The sequence below is a fragment of the Cuculus canorus genome, chromosome 7 (assembly GCF_017976375.1).
Source record: "Cuculus canorus isolate bCucCan1 chromosome 7, bCucCan1.pri, whole genome shotgun sequence".
NCBI classification, from domain to species: domain Eukaryota; kingdom Metazoa; phylum Chordata; class Aves; order Cuculiformes; family Cuculidae; genus Cuculus; species Cuculus canorus.
Window position 1 is genome coordinate 11,470,150 of NC_071407.1, and position 19,727 is coordinate 11,489,876.

The following is a 19,727-nucleotide window of genomic DNA, read 5'->3' on the forward strand; positions in this document are numbered from 1 at the left end:
AAAGTTAAGATTAATACTGAATGGAAGCAAAACAGTTTTAGACTGGATAGGCCTAAAGAATTTGTGGAATATTCATTCTTGGAGTTTTTAAAAATTGTCAGACAAGCTGTGAGCACCTATTTGTACCTTTGAAGCTGACTCAGTGTGGAGCAGGAGTTTGAAGTAAAAGACCTCCGGGGATATTTCCGTACCTAAATTAAATAACTGAAATTAAGAATCACTTTCTAATCCTGGATAAAGCAAAAGTACCCCTGAAACATCTTGTAATCTGTTATGTTATATTAATGAAATATTTTCTTCATTGTTTTTAGCATTACATTTCTATTTTTGCACAAAGATGATGTAAATAAGAGGGTTTTTTTTCCTTTTCAATAGTCCTCATTAAGACACTAGGTGCAGTAGTTCAAGTAAGGACAAGATGAGGAATCTTTATTTTCATTTAATTCATGAGTAGTGGAAATGGAAGCTGCACTTAAAAAAGCTGAGCTTTAAAAAGTGATGCTAATCTTTAGGGACTCCTTTCTCCCCATCTCATCTTGTTTCCTCCTTTAGTTAAAAGTTTTTACCTCAAAGCAAAGGCATATATTTTAATAATTCACCCTCGCTACCGGGATTGCAGCATACTCTTGGGAAAGTGAAGGTCAGTGTTTCTCTCTGTTCACGGTCCAGCCCACAAGCAGTGACTCAGCAGCACAGAAAATAACTGAAGATGTGGCAACTTCTTCACCTTTAGTAGAAAAAGAAGTAGTTGAATTTTTTTCAGGTCTGGTCCAAAGTGAGGCACGTTTGAGAATGGGGCTTTTGCCAAAGCTGAGCCACTGAGAGAAAAGGCTGTAGGCAGCAGTCTGTCCACTTGATGAATGTCCCCATGCTGATGAGCTGGGAGTAATGAACAGAGCTGCATGTGGGTGCACTGCCCTCTTTTGGGTCTTGATGGAAGCAGGATCAGCTCCATCCCACTTGATGCTTCAGCTTTTCTCTGGAGTTCACAGTAAGGAACTGTTTTTATTCTATACTGTTCTCCCTTAGGAAAAAAAACTTTCCCCCGGCACCTCTGGATTTTTTTTACATCTCCATTCATATAAAGTAGGATTAGGAGACGGAACAATGGAATCACATCCTCAGGGTTGTCTCAGCCTCGTGTTTGTTTTTCATGAGTCTGTATTACATTGACCCAACTGTGTACCTGGGACTTCGTGATATAAAAATTCAGATAATGTGGAAAAAACACATTAAACTGGGATTAGTCAATGTAAAGAAAGCTGAGCAACAATTGACCATTTTAATACAGTTGATACGTTAATACTGATTTTGGGTTTGCTATGGTCAGGCAGCAGCCGCATATTAGTGAAAATCTGTTATTGTGTACTGTGCCTGAAAAGAAACACTGAAATACCGGCTGCCTATCAAGATTATTATTATCACTGAAAATCATAACAGTAGGTGTAATTCTGGAAGTGTTCCTAAACATGAAAGAAAAAGTTTTTGTTTAACTTGAATGTTTAGATATTGAGAGAATGAAAGCTTTTTATTTTTCATTTATAACAAAATATTAATTATTTCAGTCAATATGGGACAGGGAAACAGTGAGCTGCAATGAACTTTCTTTCACCTGGAACAATAAGAAATAAGTTTTAGAGCTCACAGTTATTAGTTTACTTAGTTTTTTTTTACAAATTATTTAGACAAGTCCATTGAAAAACACCTGGCTAGGGATCCAGATATTGTGCTCAAATAAAAATGGGCTAGGGACAAAAAGCAGAGGATTAAACAGTATACAATATATATGTTTAGAGCAATATTTTTCTTAAATCCCGTAATGGAAGACATCACGTTCACCCGAAGTAGCCAATCGGTGGTCTTATTCAGTGGTAAGGTTACAGGGAAGCTCTAGTTTTTAGAAATGTAATTTTAAAACATGTGCTTGTTAAAACAACTGATGCTTTTTTCCACTGGATGCATACAGAGGTGTTCTATGAAAAGAAATTAAATGTCTTTATTTATTTATTTATTTTTTTCAGTTGGCATATGTGTCTGGTGGGGTTCTGTGGCATTTCAGTGCTCACTGCTTAGCCACTTACAAGCATGTGCTGTAAAAATTAGTAAAATCTCTCATGCTTTTAGTATTAAAAACCCTTTAAACAGAACACTCTGCAGAACAGCTACTGACATCTTGTGTATTTTGTGATAACTTTCACATGCAGATGCAGGTTGTTTTTTGACTGCGTTGTAAAATAGGGAAGAAGACATATTCCTAAGGTAAAAATTTCTTCCAAAATGCCTCCTCTTCCTTTTGAGATTTCTGTGGACTTTCACTAAATAATAGTAGTATTCTGTATAACTGAAGAGGCAATCATCAGACTTTTGGATGTGACTGTTTATGTCCCTGTCTGAAACTCAGTAAGGAGGAGCTGTACAGTGTTTCTTTTATCTAAGTTGTTGTTGATATATACATTCACTTTTTCTGTCTGGTAAAACAACCACAGATGATTGCCACAGACAATAAAAAACAGATCTTTCATTGGCTGCTTTCTTTTGCAGTCACTTTCTTTACCAACACAGAACAGGTAAAAGGATTCTTTATTCCAGCCACTAGCCAGCTTTTTATTTCAAACCACATTCATCAAGATGCCAAATGCAATTCTCAGCAATTCTTCTATTATGAACACTCTACTATTGCAGCTTTCAAAAATATTGGCAGGTGATAATTTTTCTCTCTTAAAAGTAGCCCTTTGCCATCTAGTATTCTGCTGACAAGAATTGTCTTATCACTCAATGAGCACTAAATCTTTCATGTGTGCAAACAAGATTAATTCCCCATCTGAGCCTTTCACCACATCATTTTTCTTACCTTTAAGCAGAGTTTAAAGAATTGAGGAAGCTGGTGGTGTCCTGGAAGTTATGGACCTCCTGTGGGTTCTTTGGGGAAATTATGCTGGCGTTTGCCCTGTCCAGATCTGGGTTGAGTTTGAATTACACTGCCTAGTAATCGTGAGTGTAGTTTTATTTGATGCAGGCTTGGAGTAATGCTACCCTCCGTATCAGCAAAGTGCGGGCTGACTTAATGAGTTTGGGTTATGTGTATTTGTATGAATAAGAACCTTTTTATTCTTGAGTCTCTGAGTTACAATTGCAAAATAACTTATCCACAGACCTTTTCCTTGTACATAAGTGGTCATTTTTCCTTATTTCTGAGACTATTTCAAACCTATTTCAAACCATAAGTCATCATTCAAAGGCAGTATTATTTTCTTCTTCAGTATAGAAAGTGTGAGTCTGTCACTGAAGTATTTTCTTTCCCTACAAAATTACTACCCTTTCTGTGTTAACAAGAACTTCTGGCAATAAAACACTTCACAGTGCCTTGATTGAATTATTGGTGTATTATTTTAATGGTATCTTAATGAAATTGCTCAGCAACTAACCTCGTCTTTTAGTTGGCATTAGAGATAGCTTCAAAACTGTCGGCTCTAACTCATTTTTTGTTTTCATTTAGGTGCTAATATTATTAGCCAATATATTTAAAGCGAAGGCTTTAGCCAAATTTTGGTGGCATTACTAATGAGTGGACTTCTACAGCAGCTGATGTTAGCACATGAATAAAGCTTGTTAAACTTCATAAAGGCTTCAGTCTCCTCTTTGTCTGTTAATATCCAAGTAAATGCTTGAGTTATTTCCTTTTGGTAATTTTGTCCCAAATTTATTTGCTCTTGCAACCATTTACTGCTTCTGGCAAGTCAGTCCTGTAAAAGGAGTTGGTCTAATTTGCGTTACAGTAGTGTTGCTTTTTTTTCAGAGTGTCATGGTTAAATCAGTTCCTTTCTTTGGCTTGTTTAATTTCTTTTCTCATTCTATGTCTTGAAAAAGCTTAAGCAATGAGCAAGTTTCATTACTTAAGAGCAGGACACGTTGCTTTGAAATGCATCTGTAAATTGCTGAATCTGGAGAATCAGGTTCTTCACATCATCCTCATGCCTTGTAAACAGCAATCCAGAACAGAACTGATATCTAAAGTGGCTGAGATTACATTTCATTATTGTGGGATTCCATGGCACTGATGTTCTTGCAATCAGTTATCATGTAAAGAAACCAAATCCCACAATCCATTGAAATTTAATGTAACTGGCATGCATAGAAGCTGAAAATCAGTGTAAACATTTAGAGAATTTACACAGAAGATGCCCTACTTTTAATAAGAGTAGGACAATTCTGTTCTTCCGTGCTGATTTCCTCCTTTGCTTTACTTCACTCTTCTGTTTTCCTGTAAGAAATGTTACTTGTTCTGTGTGGGTCACCATTGTTGGGTCTAGGCATGAAGCATGTGATAGGTGAAGAAAGAGAAGGTTCTTTCAGTAGATTTTACCCAATTTGCATTTCATCTCTATTTCTGGTCAGGTAATATAACTCAGATCTGTTGATACATCAGAAGTGAAGGAAAAAATGTGAATCTAGGAAATAGATATGTATGTTTTTCATAGTGTTCTACTTCACTGATACAATGTTCTTTCCTACAAAAGGTCAGGGAAAAGTTGGTCTGAGTGGAGATACAAGGGGCTAAAATAAAAGGCTGAGAACAGTTCTGGACTTGTTTTGACTAAGCCACTGAATATAGCATTCAGGGCAATTATATAAGGACCATGATTCTATCTGTAAAACAAAAATCAGAACCCTCCTGCAAAGTGTTCCTGCATTTCTTTGTGAGAACAGCAAAAATCTGTGTAATTATGAAGGGCTATTTACCATCAGCAGAATTAGCACCAAATAAGGGGTGAAAAAAGTGTGACTGTTTAAGATCTGTAAACTATGGTTTGTGATAATTTGTCATTTCTAGGAAAAGCAAATCAAGTTTCTTTCTTTTCAAAGGATGAATGATTAATGGATGCCTTACATTTGGTTGCAAAAGCCTTTGTCGACTTTATTGACTTTTAACAAAGAAAAAATCCGATCCATCTAAAGAATCAGGAAGTGCAGCATGTGCTTGCTTTGTGTGGTGTGAGTAAGCAGATTCTGATCATTGCTGCGCACTGGTCTGAACAGAGCAATTGCTTTTGCTGGGCAGAAGTAGAGTCTTGGTTATCCTCAGTCTTCACTTTTGTTTAATGTAAGACAACACCAAACCTGACCACAGGCACTCTAAAGTTGGTCTCTCTTTACTGAGGGCTTTTCCTGAAAGTGAGAGGTGGAAACGCATGCCTCTTCTAATAGCTTTATTTTGTAGTGGTGGAATCAAAGGTAGTTTAAAAGCTGTCAAGATAAAAATGATGCCTCTGATTCTTTACATAGGAAGCTGCCTGATCAGCCCACCTGTTAACAAATGATAATTGTTATCATTTATCATTTTCATTCACTCTCCAATGACATATGTAAGAACAGCTATGCTTAATCTGACCTAATTTTAACCAATCCCACTCTCTGTTGAGAAGGAAGTGTCAGATCAGGGCAAGTATATGATTATATTTTCCCAGAATTCAGCAATTTGTGGTTCAGATTCCTGAGCCAAAAGTGAAATTTTTTAATTGATGGAAGGACCATAATCTGTTCATTTTTCTTATTCATATAAACTTTTGACATCTACAACAAACTATAGCAAGGAGTGGCATGGTTTAACCAGTAAAAAATCATGGCTTCACCTGTATTTTGTATCTCACTCTTGATAATTTAGTTTGATGCCCATAAATTTTATATTATGACAGAGTGAATAATTATTCTCTAAGCATTTCCAGGCCATTTGTAGTTTTGTAGACTTTGGCCAAATTGCCTCTCATTTATCTCTTTTGGAAGTTGAATAGTTCATTTATTTGCTGCTTGTATGAAAAATGTTTCATAGGTTTCTTCAATCTTCTTTATAGCTATTCTATGTTTCTACTGTAGCCGCTCCTTTTTTCTTTTTTTTTAAATGGAGGATGAGAATAGCACCCAGTGTTAAAGTTGTGGGAACACTTTACAGTGGCCAATACACTTGTTTGTAAAGCTGCTTAATTCTTGCTTAAGAGTTCCTACAGCTGTAATTGAGTTTTTTTGATAGCATCTAAGGACTGAGTTTCTATTTTCACAGACCTCCTGACTGAAACCCCCAGACTCATTTCCTGAAAGGAATTACCTACTCAGAGTCTGTTGTTCTGTCTGTTATGCTGAGGTTGCTTTTCCTAATTATTTTTTTTTTTTTTTTTACTGGTCTTCATAGATGGCATTTGTTTTCATTTTTCTGAATATCTTGCTGCCATATACAGACTTTGTCACCTATCTTTCCTTCCTTCTTTCCAAATAGTTCATAAATAAATCAAACAGTCCTGAGAACTGTTGGGAAATTCCAAATGAACACATCTGTCCATTGTAGAAATGGAAGGATTCTTCCCTAACCTTTGATACTGACCTTCTAACCATTAATCAGTGCAGAGGACATGACTGTTTTGGACCCTTTGGCAAGAGAGACCCTCAAAAATCCTTTTAGACTTTGTCAGCTGGGTTGTCTTTCTGTACAGGCTCTAAGAACCTGAGTAGATTTGAAGTGTGATTTTCATGTGCTAAAGTCACATTGATTTCTCGATGATGTCCAGAATATGCTTGTCCAGAAACCAGTGTTAGCTGATAAAGCGAGTAATATATTGTATTACACACTGTAGAAACAGGACGAGAAGATTGCTCCTTTTAGAAGGTCACATTTAAGGACATCAGCATGCTTTCTCTTGAATTTAAAAATTATCAAAATAGTTTGTTTCTAATCTCCTCTCTTAGATATTAAAGTTTGTGACTTCTAAACTTAGAGTCACTTTGTTATTGTTGCTGGTTTTATTTTCCATGCTTTTCTTGCTCAATATCTCTGTGTCCACTTTTATTTTCTTATAAGAAGCTATGTCAAGTTAAGATGTAATACACTACTTCAAAGCAGAACTTGGCTTCAGTTATTTCAGAGAAAATTCTAAAATTTGTTTACTCCATGTTTCATAGAACCATTAAAATTAACTGTATTTTCCTTACTGTCTCCAGTATTATATTCCAGGCAATTTAGGCAATAAATCTGCATGCAGTGCAGCTCAGTGGAAGTGGGTTTGTAGAATGGACTACTTGATGTTGAGATGACATCTATTTGCAGCACTGGCAATTTTGGCATTTTGGAGACAGAGGGTCTGACTTTAAAGTAGGGCTAACCCGATACTCAGCTAAATATCCAGTAGAGGTTGGAGCACATTAGGTGCACTCCTGAAATGTATATTGTGGTTTAGTTTCCTTGAAAGGGAATTCAGTTCCTGTGCTCCAAGATTGCTGTGGTATGAGCCAGAACATAGTATGTAAGGATTTGCTATAGAGATTTCTGCTCAAAATTGGGGGATTCATTTCAGAAACACACTCCTGGTCTGATCAGGAAGGTTCATGTAGGTACACAACATTTCCCTCTTTTTTTGACGTATTTTTTCTTACAGGTATCAATTTCTTCTTATTCAATAAATGCTGCCTTTTGGGCTTGCAGCTTTCGGTGTTGACATACAGATATGTTGTAGTTAAATCTGCTTTTCTTATCTTGTAACACACATGCTACTCGGACTGTGATGTGAGTAATGAATGCATTGTCAACTCTCTCTTGCTTTGGTTTATGGCGTCTGTGAAAAGTGATTGGCAACGCAGCACACAGGAATGGAGCAGACAGTGCTGCCCCAGCACTGAGAGTTGGTTTCACAATTAACAATCGGACTAGTGGCTAGAGAGTCTTTCCTCTCTCTGTCTGCCCTTGCATAGAGAGTTGCCCTTGCGACTGCCTTGCGGCAGCTCCACCGTGTCCAAGACGCTGTTGGCGTATGTAGAAAAACCAGCATGTCCTGATGCAGTTCATATGTCCAGAATGCCTGGTTATCGCAATACAATAGCTAAATCTTCTGGAGACCATGGATACCTAAAAACACGGCAGTAATAGCCCAGGGTAGTAGTTAGCAGATTAAAGCCAAAGTCAGCAGTGCTGGCAAGTCTGGAGGCACTTTTACTGACTGAGTGCTTCGGTGCCTCAACAGTTTGTCTCCCAATTCCCTTTATAAGAAATGGAGATAAGAGCACTTTCACACTTCAGAGGAGTGGCCTGACAGAAAATGTGTTAAGGCGGTGATGTGCTTGGATGTGACAGTGATGAGGTCAAATGAGTTCCTTTTGCAGGTAGAAGGAAATATGTGAGACTAGAGTGGATCTTGATTAACAACTTGCCTTAGAGGCACAATCTAAAGTCAATGACAAGACTCTTATTAACGTCGGGGAGCTTGGATCAAGCCCATTGATTTGTGCTTATTTCTGCTCTAGTTGCTATAGTCCAAACTAATGCTGTGCTGTGATATTTTCAAATACCAACATAAACAAAACCCACTCAAGAAGGAAGTCATAAAAATAGGAAAATCATAATGCTTGAGTCATAGTACTGAGTTGATAAATGTTGACCATAAGAACAATGACACAGAAATTAGTCTGGTAAGAAAAAAAGAACTGACTGATAAACATCACAATTAACTTTTGGCTTCAGAAGCTGGATAGGCTGCTTAATGACAGTAGGTGATTTATATATTGATGGTTTGATTATTAATGCTTTCTGTGTATCTTCTATCATGCAATCTTCAGTTTAGAAGTCACATCAATGGTATGCTTGATGTATTTGAAAGTGTTTAATAAAAATAAGAATATTTAATTCTAATAACAGTTGTTTTCAACGTTTTCAACTTTTTCATCACAAGATTTCAAAAGCAAATTAGAAAAACAAAAGGAGAATGTATGTTTATGTTACAATGGAAACATTACGCTGTTTTACGTAAGAAATAGAGTGTGATAACTGAATCTGAAGTCGCTAAGGTTGTTAAAGTTCAGGGATTTTGAACAACCCCAACCATCCAAGTCACAGGCCAAATTTTTATGCTACCAAGAGATTTCTTAGAGATAGATAAAAACCTCTGGCAGTTACCCAATAACAAAGGACAGTTCCTGTGTAGATTATATGTGTATTCACATACAAATAGTTTTTTAGCATCTAATGTCTATCAAGACTTACGGCATCTTGTAATTCATAGGTAGTATGAGTACAGGTATAGCTTAAGTTGTATGTAAATCTGCGTACCAAGATTAAAGAAAGAGAAGGAAATGGAGTGTGTAGTTTTTGCTGTGCCCAAACGGAGACAGGAATTTGCTCTGAGAAATGCCAAGTGTGGACCCTTTCATTTCAGATCTGTTTAAGAACAGATCACTGTTTGCCATCTGCAAAGTAACAGCAGCATCAGTACTTTAAAAAAAACATATGCTAAAATTAAAGGCTTTAATACCTTCCCAGGCAAATATTCTTAAGAACTTTTTGTGTTTGTCATTCATGGTTTCTCTTTCCCATTCCTTTGTTGCTTGGTGAAATACAGGGATGTTCTTTTTCTACGGCTCAAGCCTTTATATTTTTTCATGCAGAGACACATGAGAGGAGTAGCTCATTATTCTCTCTGATTCATCAGCAATGTAGACCAATTAATACCACAGTTAATGAGAAGAGGTAGCTACTACAACTGCAAGCCATATATCTTCTGTCACTCCTAAACTAACAGTCTTTGACAAAGCTAGACTTTGCTATGCGAAGATTATTTTTGATACACTACCGAATCTGTAATTCACAGCACCATAGCAACTTGAGATAGGAAGAACCCAGCACGTTATCAAATGTGTTCTCCTGCCAAAGCAAGGTTTCTTCTTGCAGACAGCCAGGTTATAACAGTTCAGGCAATGAAATGGTCATCTTCTCTGAAAATTCTGTCTGAGCTGAACAAAGGTCACTGTTAGAGATCATTCTGTGTATCTCTTTTTTTCTTAAAGCCTAACTATTTGTCTGGCACTCTAAAAGGTCATTCAGCAAGACCCTCGCAGCTTACTGTGGCTGTCTGGTAATTTAGTAAGTTTGAACTCTGGTGTTACAAATCTCAGGTTTGATTTTTCTGATAAGCTGAGCATAGCTTCGTTTAGGTCTGTTTAATTAGTGTTAAAGTCATTCTGCCTATCTGATCATATTATGTTAATATACATAGCTGAAACATACTTTTTTCCTTAACTGAAAGATTGTTGTGTGAGTTTTGATATTACATTGAAACATTTTGAGATAGACATATTATTAAGCGTATCTGAAATTCCTAGCTGCTTACTTATTTTTAGATCTGACTCCTCTTCACCACTGTATTTTCGTCTTTCCCTTCCATACAGATTATGCTGCTGACTGATCCGGAAGTTGAGAGCAGCTTATTAATCAGTTCTGATGAAGGGGCTACTTATCAAAAATATCGTCTGAACTTCTACATCCACAGTCTGCTTTTCCACCCCAAGCAGGAAGACTGGATCTTAGCATACAGCCAAGATCAAAAGGTAAGAATCATTGGCAGCATTTTGCTTTGTTTGCTTAGGAACAACCTAAGATTTCTCCATCTCTCTACATAAATGCTGCAGAGCATTCAGAACAGTATTTGGGGTAGTGCCAGGACGGTCTTTGGAAATACAAAACTGGATTTCACTTCCTGACATTCTGAGGTTTTTATATAAAACTGAAAAACAGACCAAAACAAATACTGAACTGGTATTTGCAAGCAAGAAACAATGAGTAAGCCTCAATGTAAAGGGCAAAGAACAGGACACGAGTGCCCACTGTGTTCTGTGGCTCTAGCCCTCTATAACTGACCTGACAGTCTGCTTTTATTCATCTTTTTTTTTTTTTTTTTTGACAATACCATCTTGCAGACAATGGACAGTTTTGTGTGTTAACCTATTCACAACAGGAATAACAACGACTAATGAGGCTTTTTGTCCTCTTATTTAGCGGTTCTTTTGCTCCATCCTAGCACCAGCTCCAAGAACAGTATAAGACATTCCTTGTTCCTATCTGGCTGGCATATGTTCGAGTAGCCTTTGATTTTCTAGGAGAAAAGTAGCAGTGAATCAATTTCCTTTGAAGTCCAGTTCCTTCAGTATGAGTAATCCATCAACCAAATAACTATGCGCTCAGTTTTTTCTTGATTTTTTGTTGCACAACTTGAAACGACAGAATGGGACCTGATTACAAGAGATTTCATTGCTAAAACTTTCTGAAAATCAGGCTCATCAATACTCACAAGTCAGTCATCTTCCAGTGAAGCACTTGATAGAGCTCAATCTATTTATTTTTACCAAAAAACAGATTGAAGGGAAACTATATCGTTTTGCATAAATATCTTCATGAAGGAAGACAAAACGTGATTAAGCCTTTTTGATCTGGCAAAAAAAACTTCTAACAAGTATTGATGGCTAGGAGTCAGTGGCAGATAGACTCAACTGCGAAGTAATTAGCCATTGGACCAAACTGCTCTGAGAAGAGGCAGGTCCCTCATCCTGACATTTTGATATTTTTTAATAAAACAAAAAAAAACAGACCAAAACCATCTGCTGAGTTCCCAACAGGGGGAAAAGAGTGAAATATCTCACTAATATATAAGCCTTTTACTAAAATAATTTACTAGTTTCTTTTTGGTTTTCATATGATGAATCTGTCTGAATCTAAATCTAATCAATAATCAAAGTACGGGCTGACTTGTTCAGCTTATACATTAATGTAAGTATCAACGTACACATTTGAATTTTATGATGTTATTCATCTGTGTATTTGAATTAATTTTATGAACATTAAAAGACAAGTTTTCCTGTAGCCTAAATTAAGCTTGCTGTTACTGATACTGTAAGCCTGAGAAAATAAAGGCATAAGGAACCTAAGGACACAAAATGATCTTATGGGTATTCTTGGAAAAGAAGCTCAGTCCTGTTCTTTAAGCTCAAAACCAGTGTCCTTCCCAGCTATGGGAAATGCCTCTTGCCTGCCTAATTATTCCTGTGGAGTCAATTGCATGCCATAGTTTTCCTTTACACCTCTCACAGCATTTTGTAGAGTATACTATGTTTATAATCTGTTCCAGTGGAAGTTGCAGTTTAAATTATTTGGAGTGTTCAGTATGTAATTAGACAAAGTCAAAATGTTTCTTTTTCCATTATGGCACTTGAATTCTCTGGACTGCTATGAAACTGAACAGGATCTGCTATCTGCCTTCTTTTCTGCCTACTTTGAGGACCCTTTGAAATGAAAGTAACTGTGTGTTGGTAATAGGAAATGTATTGCATGAGGATAAAGGACATTTTCACTAGTAAGTTTGTCAAATAAAATTAGGATATAGTAGAAGATTAATTTCAGCCATTGTGGTAGTCAGCCTGCTCAGGAAATAATTCTGAATTAGCGTCCATACAGCTAATGCCCCTGTAGTTTATGATAGATGGCTACCACCAAATATATTGTCACTATTCCATAGGAAACTCACACTCTTCTGTAGAATCCAAAAAACCAATCTGGGTATAAGAACCAAGGGGCCTTTTGTGTGTTAACCTGAATTTATGGAGTCTGTGTCAGAGATCTGTGTATGGGATGTTTTGGATGAGAGGCTGCAAGGCTATACTGTAATATTTCTTTGTGTTATGGCATTGATTAGCAAATTGGATAACTGCTGGTCATTCCATAATGTAGGTGCAAGAAAAAGAATTATGTACCAATTGACTTTAGAAGTAGAATTTTAAGAAGTAGTCTATGAGTCGTAGGCCTAGTTTCTACTTTAAAGCCAAGTGGATACATTTTCTGACTTCAACAAGCTTTGGCCAAGAACTGTGGAGGTTAACCAACAGTCAAGGAGTATTAACGAGCCTAGACTAAATTAGATGTAACTCAAACTAACGGTCAAATTCAGCCTGTGGCCAAGTGTAAATGACTCCCATTGGTTTCAAATGTGTATATCCAAAGGCAGAATTTTCTCAGAGTAATTAAGAGGTCCTGCAGATATTTCCATAACTGAAATGGAAGCTGTGGGGTAGTTTGGTACAAATGACACTGCAGTTTGTTATTTTGCAGTCTTGTGCTAAGGCAGTATTTAAGGAAAGAGAACCCATTACTCCTTGGATTCTGGGCACTATGTGCGCACTGACTAAAAGTCCACTGAGGAATCGGGGGAAATTTATCTGCATGGTCAGGAATTTACATTTTGATATCACTGACTTTGATGACACTGAAGAGGCTTTGATGACTGAAGAGTCCGTGAAGTTTTTATTGGTGGAGGCTGTAAGGAGTAAGCTGGATTCTGAACAGTTAGGATTTTCGTAGTAATTTAGTTTTGCTGTTGACAATTGGGAAGGAGGTGAGACTCAACTAGAAAATGGGTTTACATCCTTCTAGAAAGCCATGGCATTGTTGCCATCTGTTTGCATCTTGTCTTTGCAGCAGATGGAACTAGGAGAATCAGGTGGTGAATAGAGCAAGAGCTGGAAAGAGAGGAATCACGTTGGGTCTGGATTGTTTTGGTTCTTGGATGTTGTTCATCCAATTCAGGACTGATGAAGGCAAAGCTAACAGATGCTGCATGCCTCTCATTGCTCAGTTGTAATGAATAGAAAATGGGTCACATAGCATCATCTCTCAATCTCTTCACAGCCCACAGAGTCTATCATGATAACTACTACAGATCTTTTGTTTGGTTGAATAAGAATTTACTCAACAGTAGGGAAATCTGAAGTCATTTTATGTCCCAGTTTCTTGCGTGTTATGTGTGGGTGAATGTGGTTAATTACGGGGTTTCAGCTGACAAGCAATAACTCATTAAGCTTCTGTGACTCAGTTGCTTTTGTTCACATATCTCTCCCCTGTGTTTCTGCCTTGGGCAGCAGACTTGAATTACCACTTCTGACAGACCAGTCCCTTATTCAGTCATGACTTTTTCCTGCCAGTCTTGAGAAAAAAAAGAGCAGCAAACCATCTGTCGCCTGCACTAATTGCCTTATGATTGCATTCATTGTTCTGGCTGAAAGTGCAGTTGTTATATGGCTGATTCTTACCATGTAATTGCAGAACTACTGCATGCTTCTCCATTTTCTCTATAAGAGGAGTTACAAATCAGGAGGCAACTTCAGACACAGTAAAACATTGCTCGTGAAGCAAAAGCTTGTTGGAGGTCTTGTACATGTGAGCTTTTGTGGGTTTAATCAGTTTGCTTGTAGGATGAGGGACTATTTTATGGGAGTATTGCTTATGTATTACTATGTAATCTTCAAAAGTGGTTTGCTGTGTAATCAGAGGATGGGGTGTAAGAGCCTTTACTTCACGTGGAGACATCTTTTGCTATTCAGATGGGTCAGACACACAGAGGAATAGTTAGTAATCAGCCATGAATAACAGAGCTATTTGGAGAGATGAAATACAGGTGAAATAGGGAAATACAAGTCAGACGGGTGAAATGCAGGGTTGTAATTGCCCAGCTCAGGAATAAATGCACAAAGGCACTCAAACACTGAAAGGCAGCAACAGAGGCTGAAAAAGCAGGTTTAAAATGGAGTTATTATTGTTACTTCTCCTCTCTCATTTTAAATGAACTCTTGAAAAGCAAGACACCTCAGACTAAAGGAGCTCCGCCAACATAGCACTAGAAAATGAAGACTACATTTATATTTCCCTTTCCCCCCACCCCGTATTTTTTTTATTTTTTATGTTGGAGTTTCCCAAATATTTGATTCCATCTATCTACCTTTATTTACCATGTGTGCCATGCTGGAGATGAATGAGTTAGGGACTGATACTTGGCTAAAGTTTATCAAATCAGGATTATGTTCCTTGTGGGACAACCTTCTGTCATCAAACCATGTAATCTTTCTCAGTATCCTACAGTGAAGGGCACTCCTTTTGCATTCAAGTTGAAAAGAAAGGTCTTCATATGTCAGAGAAGAAAAAGGAACAGCTTGGAATTGAGATAAGGAAGTGTATGGCCACAGGAAGTCTGTGTGACTGAACAGGCCAACACTTAAAACTACCCTTGGCCCCATCTGTCTTTGTGTTTGGTCTAATGCTTCTGTCCGAGAGCAGAATATCTGCCATAGATATAGCCTGTATTTGTGTTTTTGAGATGTGATGGACTGTTTTAGATGTGCTTCGTTATTCTAAAACATTTCCTTTCATTGCATTAAGACCTACCTTTGAGAGTGACCCTGCTTGGAAAAGGGTCAGACAGATACCTCCAGAGGTTCCTTTCAACCTAAATTATTCTGTTTCTATTCACACCCTCTCAGTTTCAGTGGTAACGGTCATGCCTACGTAGAACAAAGAAGGGAGAAGAAAATCTTGATTTATTTTATCAGAAATTGCATCATAGTTTTTTGGGTTTTTTTGTTTTTTTTTTTAAATGTGGTTAACATCCAGCAAGATTATTTTGGATGATTCATTCAACATTTGGATGATCATTCAACACTCCTGACAACATTTGAAAGACTATTCACTGTTCACTTGGGCTCATGTTAACTGATGGAGGCAAATCACATCTAAAATTAATGGAGAAGGGAAAAAAACCCAAACAAACACTTCTCTAGAGTGGTAAGCATTAGCCAATTTGAATAATCCTTTGAAAAAGCCTGTCTCTTTTGACAGACTATAGACAAAACCAGGGAGCTAGTTTGCATAAAGCTAACATTAGCCTATGTGAATAACTCCCCCTTTCCCTACGGCATTACTCCTGCAGCAATCTGCACTATTTGTGTTAGTAGTGAGGGCACCGCTGATCAACCAAGCCAGTTTTCCAACAGACTGAATTCTCTTTAATGCATGTTGTTGAAGATGAAAAGTAGTGAGGAGTTTGGACATTCAGACGTGTGTGTCCCAGGCTTTGCAACATCTCACCTTGTGCCTGATCTTAGATATCCTTCCTTGGTTACCAGCACTGGAATAGGGTGTCCATGGAGGTGATTGAGTCACCATCCCTGGAGTTATTTAAAGGATGGATAGATGAAGTGCTTAGGGATGTGATATAGTAGTGGACAGGTACGATTGGACTTGATGATCTCAAAGGGCTTTTCCAACCTACCGATTCTATGATTCTATCTCTCGGTAAACTGATTAGCATTTGGTGGCAAACAGCATACTGCAAATGAACAAGGAGAGGACATCAAATCTATTAATCTGGCTGTTATTTTATTAGTTTTCCTCCTTTCTTCTCATACAGTCAGTTCCTCGGCATTATTTCAGTAAGAATAATAATGGTGTCAGACTGTATTTTTTTTTAATTTGCCATGAGACAATGTGCAAACTGTGTCACAAAATATGCTTTCCCAGTGTAGCCATCAGTCATTTACACACTTCACTAAGCATAATGTGCTAGAGTTAAAAATTTAAAATAAAGAATGGAATTAAAAGTGGGAGGAATCTTTTAAATTCTTTCCTCTCTTAATAAGTAATAGAAAAGAAAAAGAAAAAATCAGCTAGCAGACCACAGTGGCAGCCTGGCAGTCCAGAGAGGAAGATACATTTCTGGGCCAGGAGCATAATCAGTGAAACAGAAGGAAAGACTCGAGCAATAATCACAGTGTTCTTTACCACTGACTCACCCATCTTTAAGCAAATCACTATGTCCTTGCTTATCCATCTGTATAAACATTCCTCTGTACCCTTAGAGGACTTATTCTTCTGCCACTTTGGGATCTTTAGGTGCATACTTACAGCTGTGGGTAGAACCATTGTTTCTCTGCTAGTTTTTCTGTACTCTACATAACTCTCGTTTTCCTAATTCCAAGAAAAAATTAATTATTTCTTTTCCATAGAGTTGGACAGTTCACTGGATTAGGAATAGAGAAATGTATTCCGTATCACTAAGTCTGCCATTGATCTCTGTGGTGTTGTGCAATGCCCTTCACTTTCCTATAGTTGACTCACCTCTCCTTTCTATGTCATTTGTTTAGACTGTACTCTCCAACGTATCTTCAGTTTCTTATTATACAAAGTGCCTGTCAACACTCAATTCACTTGGAGCCGTAGGGTTTAATATAATGCAAATGGTAAACAATAACAGTTTATTTTTAAATTTAAAGCTGTGCGTGTGTCCACAAAAGTTCTGACACTTTGCCCTATATTTGGTTATAGTAAGCCTTTTCTATTTGTTCTATTCTCATTCTAATACAATACACTTTTTAAACAAAATGCATTTACTTAATGCAGTTATCTAAACAATATGAACCTACCTAGTAAATTTACAACATAATGGAAGGCAAGTGTTGGACACCCTGCTACCAGTTACAGAGATAGTATTTCTTAACAAAGAAGGGAATTAACCTTGAGGACAGCATACTAATTGGATTGGTAAATTCATCATCCCTTGGAACTGTGATTGGATGTCTTTCCAACTAATACAATCTATTTCAGCCATCAGTTGTGGATCTGAATAATTCTTTCTACTGCTTGAGGTAGTGGTAAAGCTTCTGCTGCATCTGTTAGGAGAACAAACTGATGATACTAACGGTTCCTTCTGGCTTTAAAATATATATGACAGGCAGAATCCTGTAAATATCTGCTGGCAAAAATGTGTTTCCTTTCCACTTATTTGACATGTGATTTGAAAGCACTGGAGACATCATGCTAATACACTTGCTTGCTAACTGCCACAAAACCAAAACACCAGCTGACGTGGCTCATATCTGAGAATGTGTGGAGTTACTGAGGGATAGGTTGGAAAAGTGCTGAGGGTCATCTACAAGATGCTTTGATCTGCTAAACATGCACGAAAGACATTGATGTGTTAAGACCATACCGAACAAGTCTACATGACAGCAGTATGTGGTTTATTAGCAAAAGTAGTCACAGATTTCTCAGTGATATTTGAATGGGCTTTGAAGCAGGTATACAAAAGCTTTCTCAATCTGATGTGTTTCCACCAGCATTCAATAAACACTAATTATTGAGTATCCGTATTGGTGGCTTCTGCATGGCATTTTTAATGCATTGCTGCAACTTAAAATGTTCAAAGTCTATACAGTGTCCTGTGAACTTTATTGCTTCAAAGCTATTAAGCATCTTAACACTGTTACCTACAATTAGATCAGAAACCAAGGAAGTAAATGTCAGCCCTGTAGTCCATTTTTGTGTCCTGGATCATGAGTCTTATGCTGTCTTTTAGGGAGGAAGTACCATGCACAATTTCAGATTCTTTGTTTATACAAAACGTATTATTCTATTAAATTCAGTGTTGGAGGAGAAAAGTCTATTCCATGTCTCTTCTAAATGAAGAATAGTGTGATTCAGGGAATAGCAGCATACCTCCCAAGCTTTGACTGCTCTGAAGAAGAAATGCCGTGTACATTTATTTTCTTTAAATTTAAAGTACTTTGATACCAAAGTTAGCTGCATTGGATGCATGTTGGGAACATATGTGCGTCCAAGTCCCTGTTGAGTCTTTCTCACTTTTTGAGATGTCTGTAGTGCCAGTGTGGAAAATTCTTTCCCACTGTGATAATTTTTTTTTCATCCAGCAGGTAAATTCAAGGGCATAAAGGTCTAAAAGATCATAAAGGATGATCATCTATACCTATTTAAACATGTTCAATCTTAAATCCTTACCTGATGCACAAAACCCATTCTTTTCTGCACACCACATAGAAAGTAAAAGGAGTTGCAGAGAGACTTAATTTAAGTAGCTCATCACTGACTTGAAGCGATCCATATGATGTCTATCCTATTGCTCTTTGATTTCCTGAAGGTTTTAGATTAGTTCTAAATATGGTATTTCACAGTTGAATAACATTTGAATAATGTCCATATGAACAATGAGAGTAATGACTGAAACTTTTTAGAAGACTAGAATTTCTTCACATACACCTGCAGTGGTAGTAGAATGCAATTTATCAGCAATAAACTTAATATAAATGAATGCAGATGGGAAGAAGGGCTTGCCTGCATTTTTTTCAAATTATATTGTTGCATCTTCAGAAGGAGTTGTCTTCGTCCAGTTTGACTGTTATGTTTCTACTTAGAGCTAAATTGTGATTTTGGAATGTTGTATTCTTCAGTGAAATTGAGATAAATTAAAAAAAAAATATACTGAAGATGAGGAAGAAACGATCTCTAAATATCTCCATATGACTCATCAGTGTTTTAGGTACACTAGTGTTTGGTGTTTTCTTGTGTAAATAAATTCTATTTGAAGGGGTGAAGATGAAACACCAACAACAGGGTTACTATTAGTCATCTCATAGAAACACCAGGAAGTGTAAGAGCCAAGTCAGCATATGTGAAGAAACTGTCAGGGCATTTGACCAGTAGGAGCTGAGGGAATTAGAGGTGAATTTGAATCAAACCCGATGCTTTTGAAGGTGTTCTGAGCTGGATTTCCAGTTGCATATTTTTTTTTTCAGTTCAATACTTTAGTGTAGGTTGAATTGCTTTGGCCAGATCTGTGTCCAGGAAGGATGAGTGGAGCTTTCATGGAAACTAGAGGTGAGAGAAAGAGAGATTTTTCTTTTATGAATATAAGAATGCCAAAGTTGATAAATCCAATCAACAAATAAACTTAGACTCCATGTTGTGTTCCATGATAGTATTTTAGGGGAAATGTTGTAAGCGAAAGAAAAATAATGGGAACCACTAGCTTTCTCCAAGTATTTCCCTCGTGATACTTCTGGCATGCAATTTAAATCACCTTTTTTTTTCCTTAGGCAGATTCCAAATTTCCACATGCATGAGATGAAATCAGTGCATAAAATTGAATACCCTCATTGGCACAGGAAGCATGTGGAACTACCACATGATTCAAGATCAGCATGTGAAAAAGCATCAGAACCGAATATTTAATCAGAATATCCAATTAGTTTAAGCGCTGAATGATGAAACATCATGGGTACTTTGAGTCAATCATATCTGCACCAAT

General features: G+C 37.2%; 1 protein-coding gene across 5 annotated transcripts in view; it reads left to right on the forward strand.

Annotated features, from left to right (window-relative positions):
• SORCS1 (sortilin related VPS10 domain containing receptor 1) overlaps positions 1–19,727 on the forward strand; it is a 371,394-nt gene that overhangs the window by 246,527 nt on the left and 105,140 nt on the right. For all 5 annotated transcript variants that reach the window (XM_054071880.1, XM_054071875.1, XM_054071876.1 and 2 more), the window contains one exon: positions 10,201–10,359. In XM_054071880.1, coding sequence (XP_053927855.1) covers positions 10,201–10,359 — 159 coding nt within the window. The remainder of the gene's footprint in view (positions 1–10,200; positions 10,360–19,727) is intronic.